The sequence below is a fragment of the Conger conger genome, chromosome 14 (genome assembly GCF_963514075.1).
Source record: "Conger conger chromosome 14, fConCon1.1, whole genome shotgun sequence".
Taxonomy (NCBI): Eukaryota; Metazoa; Chordata; class Actinopteri; order Anguilliformes; family Congridae; genus Conger; species Conger conger.
The window spans coordinates 19,617,434-19,637,826 of record NC_083773.1 but is presented as its reverse complement, the minus strand read 5'-3'; the positions used below and the strand labels follow the sequence as shown (position 1 = coordinate 19,637,826).

The window sequence follows — 20,393 nt, the reverse complement described above, 5'->3', positions numbered from 1 at the left end:
AGGCCAATTTAGCTGCTAGGCTAGTGTGTGATTAAACACAAAGTTACACTGAGTTCAGTCTGTTTGGTGGGCCTCTCTTCGGCTGAAGGCGAGGGAGGGAGGGAGAGAGAGGGAGAAAGAGGGAGAAAGAGGGAAAGAGAGGGAGAGAGAGAGGGGGGGGGCTTTAACTGGGCAGACAAGCATTCATCCCAGCTCTGCTGCGGTCCAAATCTACCCGACATTCTTCTGGTGAACATAATCACAGGGACAGGACTGGCAGCCATATCCGGGACGTTGCCAAGGACAGAAGCTCTCCTGGAGGTTGCCGGGGAGAGCTTGTTTTGTCTCTTTCTACACTCCTCTTGCCACCGCTCTCACCGCATTATCCCACGAGTCTCCGTCACTTCCTGTCTGAGCGTGTAGAGGATGTGAAAAGATGTAAAAAATATACTAGTTACCTCTAATGTCAACAATAACTAACATGTTCCAAAATGTTTAGTGTTTTAGGCCATGATAACAGACAAAGTTACATATTTTCTTCCTCCGGGCCAGAGAAGGGTATTCTATTTTTACAATGTGAGATACTGATAAACTGGGTATTTTGGGGGGCGTCAAACGGACGTGTTATTCTTCGTGTTTCTCCTTTGCTGAAGGGCACAGCCACAAAGGTCTCACAGGCTGGACTGCTAAACGCACTCCAAGGTCAAAGGTGCCTCTCGTAACCTTGGTTACACTGTAACCATGACGCTGTAACTGAACCCAGTGTCCTCGTCCCACCTGCATCCAGGAGTGCCGGTGATATAACCCAAAATGGCCGCCACCAGCATTCTCAGCTCTGAGTCCTCCGGGGCCTTCTCCCTCACAATGCCTCACCCCAACTCCAGTTGGCACTGCCTGGGCTGCCGCTGTGGAGAGGATGCCTGGAGGGTCAGTGTTCGCTGTGGAGAGGATGCCTGGAGGGTCAGTGTTCGCTGTGGAGAGGATGCCTGGAGGGTCAGTGTTCGCTGTGGAGAGGACTACACCGTTCGCACCCGTCACCCCTGGAGGCCTGAACACCCATTCTCCCTGAGGCTTCACTGCGCTTTGCTTTTTAGTGGAGAGAGGAGTATACAAATATATTGCAAATTTCTACTGCTTCCTGGAGGTAAATTAGGGGGGAAGGGGTTCTGTTTACAATACCAGTAGTATCACTCCAGTTTGGGGAACCTGGAACATACAAATTTCCCTCTACATGCAAAGACAAACTAGCAATTAATTAATCCTATCATTCATTTGTTCATTCAGTCTTCTTCTTTTTTTGCTTTATCTCCTGTGAATTACAGCAAAGTAGAAAATATAGTGAAGGATATTTCAAAAATGCAATATATGTATTAGCAACAGCCCATATCATACAAGGGAACACAGCCTTATCAGATTTTAACACGTTGCTTAAGTGTAGTCATATCTCATTTTCAATCATCTGCTATAATGCATCTTAAATGAGGGTGCTATAGTTCCATAGGCTGAGATGTGAGGGATCAACCCATATTCAGTGTGACGATCATGCGACCGCATTTAGGGTTCATCCCTCACATACATCCCGGCTGGCCACTGTAAAGCTGGCAGGTTACTAGAAGCTGCTGTACATCTCAAACATGGCTCTCTGGGCCAATCAAACGAAAACTCAAAAACAAAAAAACAAAAAAACAAAAATGAAAGGGAACTATCGTTTTATGGCATGAGGCACAGGATCTGCCAGGAGCGGTTAGGTTGTGACACCCTCTAATCCAGAAGTTTTACATTGTCTAATCATCTGCAGAGGCTGAGAGGTCAGCTCTGACGTGACTACACAGTGTCCAGTATCGTTAGTTGATGACTTAATACAGGTCGGGAAGATGCAATGGAAATTCTCCTGACTATACCTGGAACTGGACAGGATCCCGCGTATCCTGTCCCAGATGTACTGGTTTCCGGTACTGATTTACTTCCCAGTTGAAGTTTAATTTTGTCGAGCAGAATGTGTATTCCCCTACTTGGCTTGGACTGTGCTCTGGTTTTTAAGGTATTTGACTTGGAACAGCTTGTCTAAACTTACTTTTGTGTATGAGGCAAAACATTTTTTTTTAACCAATTCATATTTCCATGCCAGGTACACAGTTTGAAGCACAGAAACATAAATGTTATTTTGACAGGCTTGCCTGCAGGCATTATGATCTGTCAAAAACGGAGTTGATTTAAGTATAACTGATTTAAGAATATGAAAGTACGTAGGCCCTTGAGTCTATGCCAGTCAGTTTTGCAGTGTGCAAAAGATAATTCGATTATTAGATAAATCTTTTTTTTTTTGTTATTAGTATAATAATAATAATAATAATAATAATAATAATAATGATAATAATAATAATAATAATAATAATAATAATAATAATAATCATTATCACAGCCTCACAGCAAGGAGGTCCTTGGTTCGAATCCCGGTCGGCTAGGGCCTCTCTGTGTGGAGTTTGCATGTTCTCCCCGTGTTTGCGTGGGTTTCCTCCAGGTACTCCGGTTTCCTCCCACAGTCCAAAGACATGCAGGTTAGGCTGATTGGAGAGTCTAAATTGCCCATAGGTATGAGTGTGTGAGTGAATGGTGTGTGTGCCCTGAGATGGACTGGCGACCTGTCCAGGGTGTATTCCTGCCTTTCGCCCAATGTATGCTGGGATAGGCTCCAGCCCCCCTGCGACCCTGTTCAGGATAAGCGGGTTAAGATAGTGGATGGATGGATGGATAATAATAATAATAATAATAATAATAATAATAATAATGTAGATGGTTGGAAAAGTCCTGTTTGGCTGGCCATAATTATGTTATGGTGACACATCCTGTTTTTCAGGATAAATTCAAAGCAGCTCAAAGCAACCTTCTCAGTCACTATGTTTCTTTAGTTCACAGGTTTTTCTGGGATAAATGTAACTGTTTCTTCTTCTTCTTCTTGTGTAACTCAGGGGTGCTCAACTCTGATCCTGGGGGACCAGTCTGCATGCTGGATTTGGTCCAAGCAATCACCTTCATTTTAGTTTGCTGACAGCTTTACAAACTACACTGGTTCACTCCTGCACTTGAGCACAGTAAAATATTTATGATACACTTACAGTGTGCGGCTGTAGCTGGTGCTTCTGCAAATGTTCAAAGAATATATGATTGAACTTTAAGAGCAGAAGTTAGCAGAAAGATCCTGAAACAGATCGGTCATGTTGTGCACCCCTGGTGTGCCAGCTTTGTCAGGTATTGCCTTGTAGAGATGCTTTGACATGGAAATACCAAGCGTGGCTGCTATCAAGCTTTCCCACAATTACGGGACATGCAGGTTCATTTTTGAAAACTTACAAACACTTTAAACCTCAAGCCTTTATCTGTTGGCTGTATTGGTGTTTATTTGTTTATTTTAAATGCAGGCCTATGTCTTGGCTTAAATCACTCTATATCTTTGCATCTGAGGGTCATGACTTGATCCTTCTTACCGTGCTGCATAATTCTAATCGTAGGATTTGTCAGTACACCTTGACGTCCCATTAATCTGGCCCTGGTGCACCTTACCCAGCAAAGCTATGTTTAGACACGATCTCTGGGAGAGGTAACTCGCTCCCCTGGTTAATAAGTGCGAAGGCCACCTGGGGTTTCTCGGGTGTCTGTAGTCTACTTTCCTTTTTTTCAGCATTTTCCTGCAACGCTAAATTAAAGGGCTTCACCCCAGAAATGCGGTAATGACATTATGCGGAACATAAGCAGTGCTAGAATATCCGCAGTTATCTGCAGAAAGTTATTTGATTCATTCTGGTCTAAGTTTTTTCTACATAGGCTATACATAGGCTATATTCATTAATTTTGTCTTTATGTATTCGTTAAAAATGGAAAACAAATGCGCAATGCTAGCTGTGTGGTGCGGTCTGTCATGGCAGGCGCGGCGCATGAGAGCACTGGTAAATAAATTACAGTCGCGAGAATATTGTCAAAGCCTCAGTCGTGTACACGCTTTGCTGCATTTCCGTAATACGTTAATCGTGTAGTGGAATTGTTAAATTAAAACCCCTGATTTTGTTAAATTGGTGAATTAGTACGCACTGACGCAGCACAACACGGACCGGTATTACAACGGTATTACTAACTGGGCGCAGTCCATGCATTCGCGGCCAATCATTTTCAATGGGGAGCCGGTAGGGGTATTGGTGGCTTCAGCTTCTGCAGCGGCGTTCGCGTCAGCTGCACCCGCCTATTCACTTCCTGCTCGCAGAAGTAATATAGATGCGCAGGGGTTTCCGTATACTAAATGGAACAATGTAACGGATCGGAGTGACAGGCTTAACCGATGGGTTACTTATTAATCCAGGTCCAGGCCGGTATCCTACTTAAGGCATGCTAACCGGTGGAGCTGACCCCAGGCAAATGGAGAACAGAATCGGGATGGTACTGACAGGTCGACGCAGAAGATTTTAGAGCAAGAGGAGCGCTCTTCCTTTTTGACTTCAGCGTCCACACAAGGTAGCTGAGGTCTACGTACCTGCAGTGCTGGGGGTGGGGGGACATCTTATGCTGTTATTCAATTGCTTTCAAGCCGTTGAAACATTCCGTTTGAATTCTTCATTCACTGCGAAGGTGTACTTAATGTGGCCTCGTGGTGTATTTTTATAGTGTCTCCATGTGCGTTAGCTGTCCCCCTCTTGTAAGAAGTTCACAGTGAATGGACTGTCCGTTATTATTATTATTATTATTATTATTATTATTATTATTATTATTATTATTATTGCCGTTGTAGTAGGCTACATTTCTGGAAATATGATGTCATGTAGGTTACAGGCCATTTAATTTATGATTAATGCCGTTTTCATCAGTATCTGTTTGACTTATCAACTATGTCATGTAACTATCGGGCTGTACACATGATTTAGGATATTTTCGCCGAGTGGCAGGCAGTGATTGTTCCAACACGGAAACAGAGCGAATTGGCGTTGACGCTTATCCTCTGCGGATGTCGTTCCATACGGATAGAAAATTAGTTGTTACGGCTTCAACTTAGGAAGTGCCTCAGTGTCGGCTGCTATTTAGAGATATCAGAGGAAATCGCGTTCAGATGTAGCTTGCCTTCATGATACTTTTTCCCCCTCCCCTGGGAAGCCAGGGTGTATCACTTTGTGCCCACTAATTTACATTCAGGCTACTTTCAACGAAAGAATACTCTTAACTGCTTGGCACGTCGCCTATTGAATCCGAAATGTGTGCTTATTGTTAAATGGTTACTGCCATCGATTTAAGTCATTTTTTTATATATGTATTATTCAGAAGTAGTATTTAACCTACTTTAGCGATAGACGGAACTGCGTTTTCTTTGCGTCAAGTGTTTGTAATGCAGAGCTACTGGAAAGAATGTGATTATCTACTTTTCTTATTTTGACACTGTGGGGTACACAGAGTTGTTCAGTGAGTTTAAATTCCTTTACAACCTGTGGAATGCCAAGCAAGTAATGCGATGTTCGGTTTTCCCACTTTAATTGGAGGAAACTTGCCGTCATTTGATATCCGTTTGGTGTAGTTTTTTTCCCTGTTCAACAACCATATTTTTACATGCACAGTGTCATTGAATCAAAATAACTCGACGTTCTTACCTATACTATTTTACGCATTTCAGCATTTCAATTGCAACGTTTTAATACGTTTTTTGGTGATACTTGAATGTGAGACTAGACAGAGAGAGTGTAATTTAATCCTGACAGTTTTATTACGGACGATTTGAATTTCTTGCACGTTTACATGAGGGTACGGTTGTTGTAAGCTTTTTGTTTGTTTTAAGAACATCTGAATGGACTGCATGCCTAGCCTATAAAAATGTTGTCTTACAATGACCAATTTATGTTAATATATTCAGTTGGACTTATGTCAGTTGTAGTTTTATATAACGGTTATTAATTGTTGGTTTGCGCCTGTATTGACCGGAGTTAAATATGGTATACTTTTTCAGGTGATCCGAGGCCAGTCTGATCAAATCAGAAGTCTTCAATTACTCGGACTGAAACACTACCCAAGAACCGCTGATCTTTAAATAAATTGAGGGGGAGAACGAAGTTTGCCACGTGGTGAAAGGTGAGACGTTTCCACCCCACGGAGACCGTCGCGAGTCAGTCAGAAAGGAGCGGTGGAGAGACGCGCGTCTGCCAAAACCTCGGGAGGCAAACACCAGGCGATTAGAAGGAGCAGCAGTTCAGTTGTGGAACTTTTTTCTCGACTGCAGCCGGTGTCTTCAAGGTTTAAATATTTAATCAAATAGCCTGCATTGCAAATAGCCGATAGTGACTTGGTATATCCTCAAGGAAGAGGAAAACAATAACTATTAACATTTTCATTTGAAGGGAAATTAAATAGTTGGACTTGTTTGTTGTTTGGCTTTCAAAAGACAAATTGCAGTGGATGGAGAGAATAACCCGGATACTGCGCAAATACAGGGCAGATCTTAAACATACCTGGGGACGGGCTATGCACCTGGCCTCCTTATCGGGATCGAAGGAGTGAAAGCAACTTTTAGCCCTGCATTCCGTAGTCACAAACACAAGTTCTTTAATGGGATAAATTATTTCGAAGGCGATCCGTAGGTGAAAAAAGGACTAATTTCCCCTGCTTCCAATCCATAATTTTCTCGTTCGTTATATTTCCATTTCAACCATCCGCATGGTACTGTGGTCGAAAGAGCAAGACAAGCCGTCAGAGATGTCCACCGGTGCAATAGAAGCGAAGAAGGAAGGAGCGCCACCGGCCTATCACCACACGAATGGGTCGGTGCACCCGATCATACTGACGGACAGTCCGGAAGAACTGCGGCCCGAAGCAGGGGTCTATGAACTCACAGAGGTCACCTCCTTCTCGGAACGGACGGAGGCGGAAGATGACCGGCCTGAAATGGTGGTCATCGACTGCCGGGCCAACGCCAAGGGCCAGCGGGAGGAGGACGCTCTCCTGGAGAATGCCAGCCAAAGCAACGAGAGCGACGACGTCAGTACGGACCAAAGCCCAGTGCCACCGGCTCCGCTGAAAGAGTCCTCCTTCTCCATTGGACTTCAGGTGGTTTTCCCTTTCCTGCTGGCCGGGTTTGGGACCGTCGCGGCCGGCATGGTTCTGGACATTGTGCAGGTGAGTGAGGAAATGTATACCGACCGATATTGTCATCAAAATTAAAGTGTTCATTCATTCATTCATTCATTAGTTAATTCACCCATTCATTTTTTTATTCATTCATCCATTTGTTTTCATTCAGAATCAAAGTGTTCGATTGTTTTTCTTGTTTCTCTGACAAAAACAGATATAAGATTTAAGAAGCCACTGATGCTGTAAAAACGCTAAAACATGTTTATATCTCGATTCGCCTATTGAGATTACTAACTTTCATAATGTCAGTATCTATGGGGTCGATTATATACTTCTGTCAACATCTCAATCATTGTCAGGTCTTTTGCATTTTTCACTCAGTGATTGGTTGTTACTTTGCTCCTGTGATAGTTTTGGGAGGTGTCAACTGAGTATAACTGAGTATAACTGATTGAATACTGAGTATATTTTCCCGATTAAATCCCTGCAATGCTCAGGAACTGATCAGGGAAACCCATGCTCTTATGACATCTCACTGTTGGGAATATGATAGACACTGATCCAGGAAACGTATGCTCTTCTGACATCACACTTTGGAATATTATGGGACTGATTTCAGCAAACCCACACTGCTATGACATCAGACTATCGGAAATACTGGGATTGATCATGCAAACCCATGCTCCTATAACATCAGGAATTTAGATAATTTTGTAATATTGCCATACTTGCTGCACTGCAATGCTGATATTATAATGATATGATATGATATTTTACTTAATATGCTAAATATTGACACACAATAAAGTAATGATTACTCTCAATTTATTTTGACTTTCTTCATTTGAGGTAATTCTATAAACCTTTTGAAAAGTCCATCAAAATATCATTCAGTTTGCTGTACTCAAAATGTATTCCTAACAGCATAAAGCTAGATATCTGTGAGCCTGTATTGAATATGCCACCTGCCATTCCATGACTTTTTTTTATGTTTTTTGCTTTAAAAAGCATTATTTGACCATTTATCATAATATAGATGTGGTTTATTCCATGCAGATTTGGCAAGTTTACTTTCAGTGTATTTATAACATAACATAAAACAAAATAATAATTGTGTCACAAATGCGTTCTGCCATAAATGAATTATAGAGTTGCTTCAGGGATTTTCTCTGCTGCAGTGGTCAACTGTTTGCTCACAGATTGGAATTCATCTTAAAAACCATTCCGTCCACGTGGTATAAAGCCAGAAATTCGATAGAGACAACAGGAAACTCAATGCAATGCGCTGAGTTCTACAAAAAACAGCCTTTTCAAAGTGTGGCTTTGGTCATTTCTAATTGTAGGCATTTAGCAACATGTCTTTTTCCGTGTCTTTATATACTCATTTTCCCTTTGCATGTATTTCTTTATTTAGCATACGTACGAGGGGAGTCTCATCACTGGATGACATTTGAGACACATCTGTTAATAGCGCGTTATTGCGTGGAAGCGTTGGGCACAGGCAGATCTTTCAGGTGATTTGTTGCATAGTTTTTTGGTACTGCTTGTGCTGAGTTCCAGTTGGCTGGAAATTTACCTGGATCCGAAACAAGGTGGAGAAAAACGTTGTCTTTCACTCACCCTCTGTTACGGTTATTTGCTTATAGTGATGTAAGAGTCAGACTCCTGAGCTTCTAAGTGGGTTGAGCTGTCATGCTATTCACTGGTCTAAACCAATCTATAGTATTCTGACGTGAGGGACAAGGTCTTTTTTTATCAGTTCAGGTGTCTTGAGGTTGACATGATAGATCATTCCATTATGCAATTCCTGAAAGCCTTTCTTCCACCACAACTGTTGTGTCCCTTTAAGAATGCCACACATATCCACTTACAGAAATACTGAAGAGAATGTTTCTATGTCACTGAAAGTTCTTCATTTTCAACACTTTACATTGAATATACATTACATTAATTTAGCAGAAACTTATCCAGTGTCTTATAATGAAACAGTGAAAGTAGTATTTGTGGTCCATAATACTAAGTAAACATTACATGGCTGATTGACCTTTTATATATAGCCTTATTATTAAATAACTATAATAATTTGCACAATAACATTAATCATTGTTCAAAAAAAAACATTGGAAGATTTAATTGCAAGATGCTGTCCTGTAAATGTTTGGCTGAATTTAGAGGGAGTACCAATTGAGAATGTTTATCAGGTGTTAATCCTCCCCTCTGTGTTCTCAATCTTAATTAGTGCAGACTGAGCTGTAATGTAGCATATTTAGTGCTAAAAATACTGTTAAAAATAACGGCCTCTGTGTCTCTGACAGGTCGTATATTCTCTAAGGTCAGTCCCCCTTACAGATAAAGTTGAGAGTGTCTGGTTGCTGGAAAATGCTGATATTTTAGGCCGCAACCTGGAAAACGGCACCAACGTCAGTGTTTCCTCAGAACTTGCGTCAGTGGTTTCTGAAGAAATGTTTGTGGTTTACAACAGAATTTAAAGGTTTTTCCCCCTCTCTCATTCATTGTAAGTTGAGTTTCTGACATCCTAAGGCTACCGTACACTTCCTCTGTAGATTTGGTCTGATGAGACTGTCACAGTTCTCCTCTAGCACTTTAACCAGGCTCATTCAGTAAGTTCTGCTATTGTCTGTGCAACTTCATTTCATGTTCAGTATGGCAGTTATCAATCAATTCTGAACTTCTTGCACTTGTAGTCTCTCTTGTTACTATACTTTCTGTTCATCCATCCATCCATTCATTATCAAACCCAATTATTCCTGATCTGGGCCACGGGAGGCTGGAGCCTATCCCAGCAAGGCTTGGGTGAGAAGCAGGAATATACTCTGGACAGGTCACCAATCCATAACAGGGCACACACACCATTCACTCACACATTCAAACCTATGGGGAGTCTCCAATTTGCCAAACCTGCATGTCTTTGGACTGTGGGAGAAAACCAGAATACTCAGATAAAACTCATGCAAACATAGGGAGAACATGCAAATTCCAGGATGGCTCCAGCTAGGATTTGAACTTTGAGTTGACTGATATCCAGTGCACCACCTTACTGCCCACTGTACTGTCCTACTCTGGGGAATTACTGCACTTTAGTTCCTGATCTTTATGCTTGCTTTTCCATTCCAATATGGACAGGAGCTTCTGCTAAATGCCAGTAAGCAAAAAAAGCTTTTCACCTGTCAAATAATTAATGATACCTGTACATACATGTATTTGTTCAGATAAGCAAATGTGCTAGACATACATTTCCCATAATTAGTCCCATATGACCCTATTCTGGTATGTTCCAATGATGGCATGTCAGTGTTCAACTCCATTTTGGAGGAAAACATTGGAGGCGATGGGTTATGTTTGTATTATATGTAAGTCCCTGTTCAAGGAGTCCAACCTCCTATATTCCTGTGAGAACGCAATTATAACTAAGATAAAAGTTACAGAACAAGTGTGGACATCAGAAGTGATTACAACACCAGTTCTGTAGTCAGAGGCTCTATATTGTGAAACACTTTTCCTTTGAACAGCAGGAAAGCTGCTCGGACTGCCAGCAGATTGGGTGAACTGTCCATTGAGAGTATAATAATCTTGGGCCATAAGTATTAGTGGTGGACAGGCTCAGTAGCCATTTTCTGTGAAATATCTGAAGTATTTCATATAATCATAAGTAACCATTTAAAAATAAAAACATCAAAGTTAAAAACATCAAATCCATAAATAGCAAAACACGTATGAAGAGCTGATCTAATGAAAACTAACTTTTTAAATATATATATATATTAATTTATATTTTGTTATACTACAGGGTGCACAAGAGGAATATTGGAGGGGGAGGGGGGGCAATGTAATGTAAAAATGTCTCACACTGTGTTGTGTCACAAAGCTACTGTACTCAAAACTGGGTTTGCTCTTCGTTTAAGTCAAGTCACTGAAAAAAAAAAAGCGAAATATTCCTTTTTTATAAAAAAGGACAAAAATATTAGTGAGATGAGACAATTTGCCAATGGGGTAGGAAAATGTAAGTTGTTAAGCAAACCTTAACTTCAAACAAGCTAATATTTTCTATTTTGAGAGAAAAGTCTCAGACCAAATCACTTGTAAAGAAGCCCTTTCTGTGGAGTATCCACACAGTAAAATGCCCAGCAAATTTTAGTGCAGAGAAAAATAAATTTCAAACACCAGTCTTGATGTCATAGGTGTGTCAGACTTCAGGCTCTGCCTCCTTTCATGCAATGTGTTCACCAATAGATGTGCTTCATGTGCACATTTCTCTGTGGTCTAGCAGGCCATAAATACTCACATTGCTTTTTAAAACCATTTCTGTTTTTTTGGGGCACTTGGAGGAAATTGATATTGAAACTCAAGATGTAGACTTTCATGTTTGTTTGTCTGTTTTTTTTTTGTTTTGTTTTTTTCTTGCTGAAAAAATATGGCCTAGAAGTTTGTGTGGATACAGAGCTGAACACCCAAGGAATTCTGGGAAACATTTGTTTTGTTGGGTGCTCCTGAGACTGCATCATACACTGATGTGAGGAAAAAATCCACAGAACAATGGGCTCAATCCAGCTGTCCCGACCCAAAAACAAATAGATAAATAAAACTGAAAAACCTATCTTTCAGAGAGGCAGGAAAACAACAACAATGAACATGTAAACCACTCCATTGCAATAGGTGAGTAACCATTTAAATGGCCATTTTTTCACATCCAGATTTTTTAAAACTTTTAAAAAATCCATCGACCAAGAATAGCCGGTTTTCATTTTCTGAAAACCCATGGCTTTGTTCTGTTCTTTCACTGGTAAAGTAGCTGAACCAAATCCACAGTGTATACTCCATATTAGCAAAGCAATACTGATTCCATTCCTGTTAATAATCTGTTACATTTCACGTTCGGCTTACGACAAATAGTGCCAAACACAATAGTACCAAACGCCCTCTAATTAGTGAATTTAGCTTTTTTAAGTTTAGCTTGCCATTGTGTGCTAATTTCAGGCTTTGTGTATGATCCCATTTTTGTAGAAGAGTTAAGTGGAAAACTGTGACTGCTGACTGAAAGAAGCTTAACTGAAAGTATATTACTGTGCCAGACATTGTTAATGTAAACAAGTCATTTAAGGCTATCAATTTGTTATTGCCGCAATGCCAGCATAATGAACACTTTACATTGATCCGGGAAGCATACAACATACCAGTGAGCTTATTCTAATGCTGTGTATGGATATGGAAATGCCACGCATGTTTAAAACTTTAATAAGCGCTCACGTGCTGCTAGTGAACTTTAGGAGGTTTTTTCGAGGGGTGTCACATTGTGCGCCTGTGCAGGTCACACCCCAGAGACCAGGCCAAGGGCAGTTTTTGGATTCCTCCCTGACCATATATGCTGTGGAACATGGGTGCCCTTACAAACTGGCTCCGTTACATAACTTGGCAACCCAACCCTCCGATTCGCCTCTGCCCTGTTCACGGAAACCCAGGCGCTCGAAGCAGTTGGCCAGGAGCCATCGTTACCACCGAAACAACGTCATATATCTCCCGTCAGGGGTGGGAGTGTGGGGGTGGGGGTGACAGAGGGGGCAGGCAGGCATTAGATGCGGGAAGTCTGAAGCACAGTGTCTGGAGGCTGATCTCCAGAACGGCCGCTGGTCTTTCATTAAGGGATAATGAGAGAGGACTGTGCTAAATACGCATCAGGTTTGACGCATCTAAAAAAAAAATCAATAAATTAATCTTGATTAAATCTGCGAACCCAACCTCCAGGTATTCAGAACTCTTTTTTCTGGCATGTATTTGTATAAAGAAATGCTTTTTATAGATGTGCTTATTGCACAGGGTTATCAGATGCCCTGAGATCGCCCTGACATCATTGTGGTCTTGCTGTACTTCTGCCCCTTAGAGCCTTTAGAGCCCTGCAGCATTGATCCAGCAGTCCTCTGTCAGCAGTATAATTGCTCTGCATCCACTGTGCTGGGTTTGTAGATAAGCACTTTCTCTCCATTATCGATTTTTGACTTTTTCAAAGTGGGTTGTGTTACCACAGCATCACTCTTATATAGCCAGTAAATGGAAGACCGGCATGGAACTGCAAAGTCATCATCACAGGGGAAAAAACCAAACACAGGGAATAATCGCAGAGTCATTGGACAGGCATTTCTGGGTAGATTCCTGAATATATTTCTGTGTATGTGAATGTGCTTATATACATGTACTGTACATGTACATTCATTCATTCATTCATTATCCTAACCCACTTATCCTAAACAGGGTCGCAGGGGGGCTGGAGCCTATCCCAGCATTCATTGGGTGAAAGGCAGGAATACACCCTGGACAGGTTGTCAGTCCATCGCAGGGCACACACACCATTCACTCACACACTCATACCCACGGGCAATTTAGACTCTCCAATCAGCCTAACCTGCATGTCGTTGGACTGTGGGAGGAAACCAGAGTACCCGGAGGAAACCCACGCAAACACGGGGAGAACATCTAAACTCCACACAGAGAGGCCCCGGCCGACGGGGATTCAAACCAAGGACCTCCTTGCTGTGAGGCGGTAGTGCTATCCACTGCACCATCTGTGCCGCCACTGGATATGTACAGTTAAATGCAAAAGCTTTGGGGCAGTGACACATTTTTTCTCGTCTTGGCTGTGAAATTGGATTTGAAATAAAACTTTTGGACATTAGACTAAAGTTCAGACTGTGGGCTTTAATTTGAGGGTGTTTACATCCATACAATGTTATCCATGTAGGAATTACAGACCTTATTATAGATAGTCTCCCTTTTTATGGGGAGAAAAAGTAACTGAACAAATGATCATAATGTAAAATAATCATATTTAGCTCTTGGTTGCAAATCCTTTGCATTCAATGACTACCGAACCGTGGACTTGACAGACAATGGGCATCCTCCCGGGTGATGCTCAGTCCAGCCTGCACTGTAGCATTTTTCACTCCCTAAGCACCTTTCATAATAATTATGCAACCCAAAGTCAACCTCGTGAAAACTTATGATTTTATACATTATCACATTGTACTTTGTGTTCACTGACTTTAGATTCATAAACCATAAAACCATGCCTGTGATTTACATTTGAATACATTCTCTTTACACAAAGTCACTCATTACATCCATCTGGATGTTTGTTACAATAAAATACTAACAGAGGCTATTCTTTCAAGGGGGTTTCTTTGTAAAAATGCATTTGCCAAATCTATAACTAATCTATATAAAAATGTCTAATTTCCAGGTACCTGGCTTAATATTGTGGCTGGATTTGGTACAATGGGAGCTCTTTGCCATACTGCACTGTTTACCGCACGGACTGAAATTTTGAACAAATCTCTATGAGCCATCTGGCTTTTTAACTTGCAATATTGGAGTATTACAGGGTGAGTTGGAGCATGGTACTATTATTTTTTTCTGCTAGTAATTCTTTAAAACCGGCAATATCCCCTCTTCCGCTTCTTTACAAGGTCTGTAACTTGTCTTTGGTACCACTTTTAGTGGAGTTACCCACTATAATTTCATAACTTTTATTTCCTAACTTTCCCTCGTCTTTCCTTGTAACAGCGACACCTTCCATTGTACAGTCTATGTTAATACATAGTTTACACAACCAATCTCTACCTAGTAAATTCCCAGCCCCAGTGTCAACCAAAAATGTGAGTGCCCTCCCACTCACCTGTAAGTTCCAAATTTGCAATTGCTGAGGTTGCCCACATTTGGTACTCACCCTGCTCCAACTTTCATTCCTCCTTTCCCCCGTCCCTTCAGTTTGTGTCGTCAAACCCCCAGGATTGCTAACTGTTCCTTTTCCTCTCGGGCAGTTGCCCAGTGTCCAGTCATCTCCCCTGTCCATACAGTCTCTTGCCCAGTGTCCAGTCATCTCCTCTGTCCATACAGTCTCTTGCCCAGTGTCCAGTCATCTCCCCTGTCCATACAGTCTCTTGCCCAGTGTCCAGCTTTTCTGCATTGGTAACAGCGTCTGATCCTGGGGGTACATATGGGCAGCCTTGACTTCCTCCCCAGCCTCCATAACCTCTGCCTCTTCCCCGTCCTCTGCCTCTTCCCCTCCTGTCCTTGGTATAGTTGCAGCTTTGGCTTGTTCTTTTACCTTCCTTAGCCTTGGCCTAATCCTCGGCATGGATGGTGTGACATTCAGCTTCTTCCAGACGACCATGTTTCCATCCAATGCAAGTGTGCACCTTCTCTGACGTCCGGCCTTAATGCCTTCATAAAGATATTCATTAATTGGTTCTCATAGGGGGTCATTTGTCCCCCCCCCCCGGAAGCCTGCAGGCTTGGTTAGTCCACTGTACTGGTTGAAAGCAGCTGTCAAATGGTCAAGACTCTTGTTCTTTCATTAGGCCCTTGAGTAATTCCCGTCAGCCTAGCCCAGTTCAAGTGGCTGGGGAATTTGGCTTCTATAGCTAATTGCAGCCTACCCCATGGCAGCTGATAAAGGGTACCTGCTGTCCCATTGTAGCCTACGTTTGGGTCAAATGCCTGTCCTGCTGCTTGACCCCCATTACCCGCAACTCTTGGCCACCTTAACTTATGTTTTCAACATATTACCTGTTCTAGATCACAAGAGTGTGGTTTACAGGTGTCAATTCTGCCAAAATATGGTGCCACCTACTGTGACGAGATACGTATGGCCATTAGTTCTTTTAATGACTAGGGCCTATAGATTGACACAATGGCACCCCCTACATGGGGGTCAGGGCATTCTACCATAGGGAACTGACCTGTTCTCAAAATCTCTTGCCCATTCAGATAGCTCTATGCCCTGTGATCCATAGTCCTGTTCCCATGCAGATACAGCATGTTCGTTACAGTAGAGTACCTGACCATGTCTGCAGGTGGCTGCTCTCCTGCAGTCCTGATCCTCGCAAAGGGCTGCTTGCCCACCCAGGCGGAACGGCTGGCCTGATCTGGTCCTGCCGTACCCCAGAAATTTGGAGGTCCACTACTTTCGCCTCACCACTGGTGCTCATTTGTGGATTATCCCAGTGGAAGTGGTGAGGGATTCTGGTCTTGTGGGAGTGGTCCTGCAGGACCTGGTCCTACTTAAACTGCCTGTTGGGGTGGTAGTGGAGCCGGGTATCGAGGAGGAGGTGCGGTCGGGCAGTCGAGATCTGGACATACTTTAGAACTATACTTGAGAAGCAATAGCTTTCTGCCGGCAGGTTTGCTGCTTCCGAACGGTGAACTGACTGCAGTTTCCGAGCGGGTTCAGCTTCTCAGGACCCAGTCCTGACAGTGTACACTTTCTCCTCCCTTTGGTCAGAAACTGAGTTAGGAATCCTGTCGATTACGCCAAGTTCTGGCGTACTTGGCAGTCTTCAACACAGCAGGAGTATTTTAAGACTTTATTTATATGTCAAAGGTACAATGTTAGGATTTCTGAAGATGTTTACTACCACAGGGTATGTGTGCCACATTGATTGTGGCAGCCTCTAGCATAGTGATTAAAGTACATGACCACGACCCGCAAGATCGGTGGTTTGGTAGCCACAATAAGATCCTCACAACCGTTGGGCCCTTGAGCAAGGCCCTTAACCCTGCATTGCTCCTTGGGAGGATTGTCTCCTGCTTAATCGAATCAACTGTAAGTTGCGTTGGATACAAGCGTCAGCCAAATTGCATGTAACGATTGTTCCTCAGGGGGTTGGTGTGATCACATTAAATAAACAGAAGCCAGGCCTTGATGTCATACCTTATTGTTTCTGCTTTGCAAGATGTATCTTTTCTCATAAACATGTTATTCCCCACTTGAATATCTCTCTTCCTCAGTCAACATTACCTTTTGCCCAATGTATTTTGAAGCCCAAAACCCAAAACCCAGACTTCCCTTCTCAACTTGTCACATGCTGCAGCCTCAATTTTTCAGCAAAGCAGTTTCGCACTCTGTCTTAATGTATTAATAACACAGTTTATACATACTTATACTTTGTAGGATTTATTAGACATTTTTCCTCTACAGCTGATAAGGGTTTAAAAAGCAATAGCTAGTTTAAAATTCTCCAGTCGCTCTCACCCATTAGGAACACAGAGTGATGTTTTGGGTGCTGTCTGTGTCCACAGCACTGGACGGTGTTCACCGAGGTGACGGAGGTGTTCATCCTGGTGCCCGCTCTCCTGGGTCTGAAGGGAAACCTGGAGATGACCCTGGCCTCCAGACTGTCCACTGCTGTAAGTGACCATCTCTCCCCCTTCCCTACTGCAAAATCCAGCCATGACCAGCTGAAATGACCTGCAACCAGCTGGTGTAAAACTTAGCCTGAGCTGGTCTCAACTGGTCAACCAGATACCAGCTTGTTCAAAACGTAGCCTGAGCTGGTCTGAACTGGTCAACCAGCTAGCAGCTGTTTCAAAATATAGCTTGAGCTGGTCTAAACTGGGCGAACCAAATACCAGCTGGTTCAAAACCTAGCCTCAGCTGGTCTGAACTGGTCAACCAGCTAGGGGGCGGCCTGTAGCGTAGTGGTTAAGGTAAATGACTGGGAGACGCAAAGTTGGAGGTTCTAATCCCGGTGTAGCCACGATAAGATCCGCACAGCCGTTGGGCCCTTGAGCAAGGCCCTTAACCCTGCATTGCTCCAGGGGAGGATTGTCTCCTGCTTAGTCTAATCAACTGTACGTCGCTCCGGATAAGAGCGTCTGCCAATAATGTAATGTAAAGGTATCAATAACATGCCATCAGCTGTTTCAAAACTTAGCTTTAGCTGTTTTTTTCAACAGGGCTCTTTCATTGAGAGGGTCTCATTACCCATACTGAATGAGGCTAAAGTTGAAAGGTTGCTGTTATGGTCTCAATACAGTCAATATAAGTTTACATGTTTGTAGATTGCAGTTTTAATAAGCAGGAGTGGCAATGCAGTTGTTGTGAAGATGGCTGTTTGTTCTGCTTAGTGGACTTGACTTGTAATGTCACCTTAGAAACAAGGATTGGGATTTGATTTAATTACCTTGCTTGCTAACTATAGGGCAAATATTTGTCTAGTACTTATGGACTAAATCTGAAAACCCACCTTTTAAGTAATATAAGTAAATGAGCCACAACCTTAATGTAGCAATTATAATGGGTTACGGGCTTGAACAACCAACCTTCCGGGTTCCAGGCATGTACCTTAGCCACTACCCACTAAAATCAATTAGCTATTAAATGATTTCATTTTGAATAATTATTATTTTTTTAAACCTAATGAAGGAAAAACCCTAGATACTCATTGATTGTTTAGTGAAGGGCTGTGCGGTAGAGGAGCATGTCAATGAAAAACAAACTGCCAAACACAGCTCTTGCATAAGTGTAACAGCTGCCATCTGCATGTATGGCACGTCCAGTCATCTGAAACTCAGTTCTGTGGGGACATATCGGGAGGTCACCAGCTCCTGTACTGTAAATACGAGTGTGTGTGTGTGTGTGTGTGTGTGTGTGTGTGTGTGACACTCAGAGGCCCTGTGTCATACAATGTGCTGAGTCAGAGGACTGAAAAAACCCCAGTGTTTCTCCATGTTTTTCATGTGTTCATTCCCCCATTGAGGCTTCCTTTCTTTCTTTCTTTCTTTCTTTATCAAGGACTTTCAAACTCAGTCAATGCTTTTTACAATATTCAGATTTCAAATTTGTGTTTATACCAAATCTGTAAAAACTGCATTAATCAATTTAGATTTTTTGCGTATTTGTTTACTATATCAAAGGGCTATAGTAGATCATAGTTGAAAACACCTCAATTCATACTCTTGTGTGTCATGCAACAATGCACAGTGCCTTTCACAATTAACTTTTGCGGTTATTAGCAGGGGCACAATCTGTGCAATGTTTACTCATTCATTTACATAGTCATAATAAGTATTATATATTACAGTAAGAAATAAAACATGCAGGAATACTTTGGGAAAGGGTCATGTTCAGTCTGGCGCAAAGCTAATCTATGTCAGCTCTGAAATTCTGACCATAGTTTGCACTGAGCATGTGTTAACTGTGCTCACCTGGGCAAAATACCTCTGTGATAGGGCTCGAGCCAGACCTCACTGCTGATTTAGTGCTTGCCAGTCCTGGGTGAAATATGTAATTGTGCATTCAGCTACTTTTACACATTACTGAGCTTGTCTGGTGCATTGGAAGCTATGAAATACTTAACCCCCCCCACCCCCCACCCCTCCCTTCCAGGCCTCTTGGAGCACAGAAAAGTATTTGAATCCACTACAATTACGTATTTGATCCTTATTACCTGATATTTTATTTGAATAGAGTCCGGTTGAGGCTGTTGTAGCTCAGGTAGGTCACCATGTTTCACATCCTGTGCTAGATGCTGCTCTTTCCTCTGTGAGATCCTCATGGCAGTCGTATCTCCTCTGACCTCACGTGTCTCTGATCTATTCCGTGTCTATTCCCCCACTGTTGGCCTGGTAAGTGAACACTGAGTCTGTGATTAAGAGTGGGCTCTTTAATGAATGGCACAATTGTCTCTCTGTCCTCAATAAATAGCCCTTATTTTCTCCCCCCTACCCCCACTTCAAAGGCATTTCAGTGCAGACAGGTGAGCTTGAAGTGAATGAAAACAACAAGCTGTTCTGCAGTCCCACCAGAACCAGCAAATTTGTTTGAAATTGCTCTCCTTTGTGACTGTGAAACAAATGCAAATCATACTGTTGCAGTAGATGGCAGAACTTGAATAAACCTGATGGGTGTGGCGATTCAGGGGACCGTCTCGGAAGGATTAAATGTGTTATTGTTCCCTGACTAAAATAGGATCTTCCCCCTGGGATTTTCTCAATTTAAAACATCGCTGTATTAGCATCAAGTTCATAACTTGATATTTACGTTTACCTAATGCCCTAAGAACGCAGGTGAACTCAGTGACTCAAATCCGGAGCATATACAGTCGGGTCCATAAATATTTGGACATTGTTTTTAGCTGTCTACCACAGGATATTGTGATACATCTAAATCGGGTGAACAGTGTAGGAATTACAGCCATTTTTATACATTGGACAAATTAGCATAATCATAGATTAAATTGTAATTTTTTTTATACTTGCATATCCTTATCATGCCATGACTTTCTGATGTCTGTGACCTATCAACATCATCTTATTTTCAGGTTGTTCTACAAGCGATACTAAAACGCTTTGCATTTTTATGCATCTCTCTGGGAATTGGGGGGTGGGGCTTGATTCAGCTGTAAATTATGCTGATACAGTATAGAACATATTTTTTGGCTAAAAGGCTTTAAGTTGTAAAGGGCCCAAGGTATCAAATTAACCTCAAACCGTCATGCTGTTCTCAGATATGAAGCACATATGGATGG

The 20,393-nt window shown here is 42.3% G+C and overlaps 1 protein-coding gene across 1 annotated transcript in view; it reads left to right on the top strand.

The window, feature by feature from the left end:
* The first annotated feature begins 4,269 nt into the window (after positions 1-4,269).
* Positions 4,270-20,393, top strand: part of slc41a1 (solute carrier family 41 member 1) — a 35,466-nt gene continuing 19,342 nt past the window's right edge. Inside the window, exons 1-3 of the mRNA XM_061220042.1 lie at positions 4,270-4,482; positions 5,957-7,119; positions 17,164-17,271. Of these exons, the coding sequence (XP_061076026.1) occupies positions 6,661-7,119; positions 17,164-17,271 (567 nt within the window). The 5' untranslated portion in view covers positions 4,270-4,482; positions 5,957-6,660. The remainder of the gene's footprint in view (positions 4,483-5,956; positions 7,120-17,163; positions 17,272-20,393) is intronic.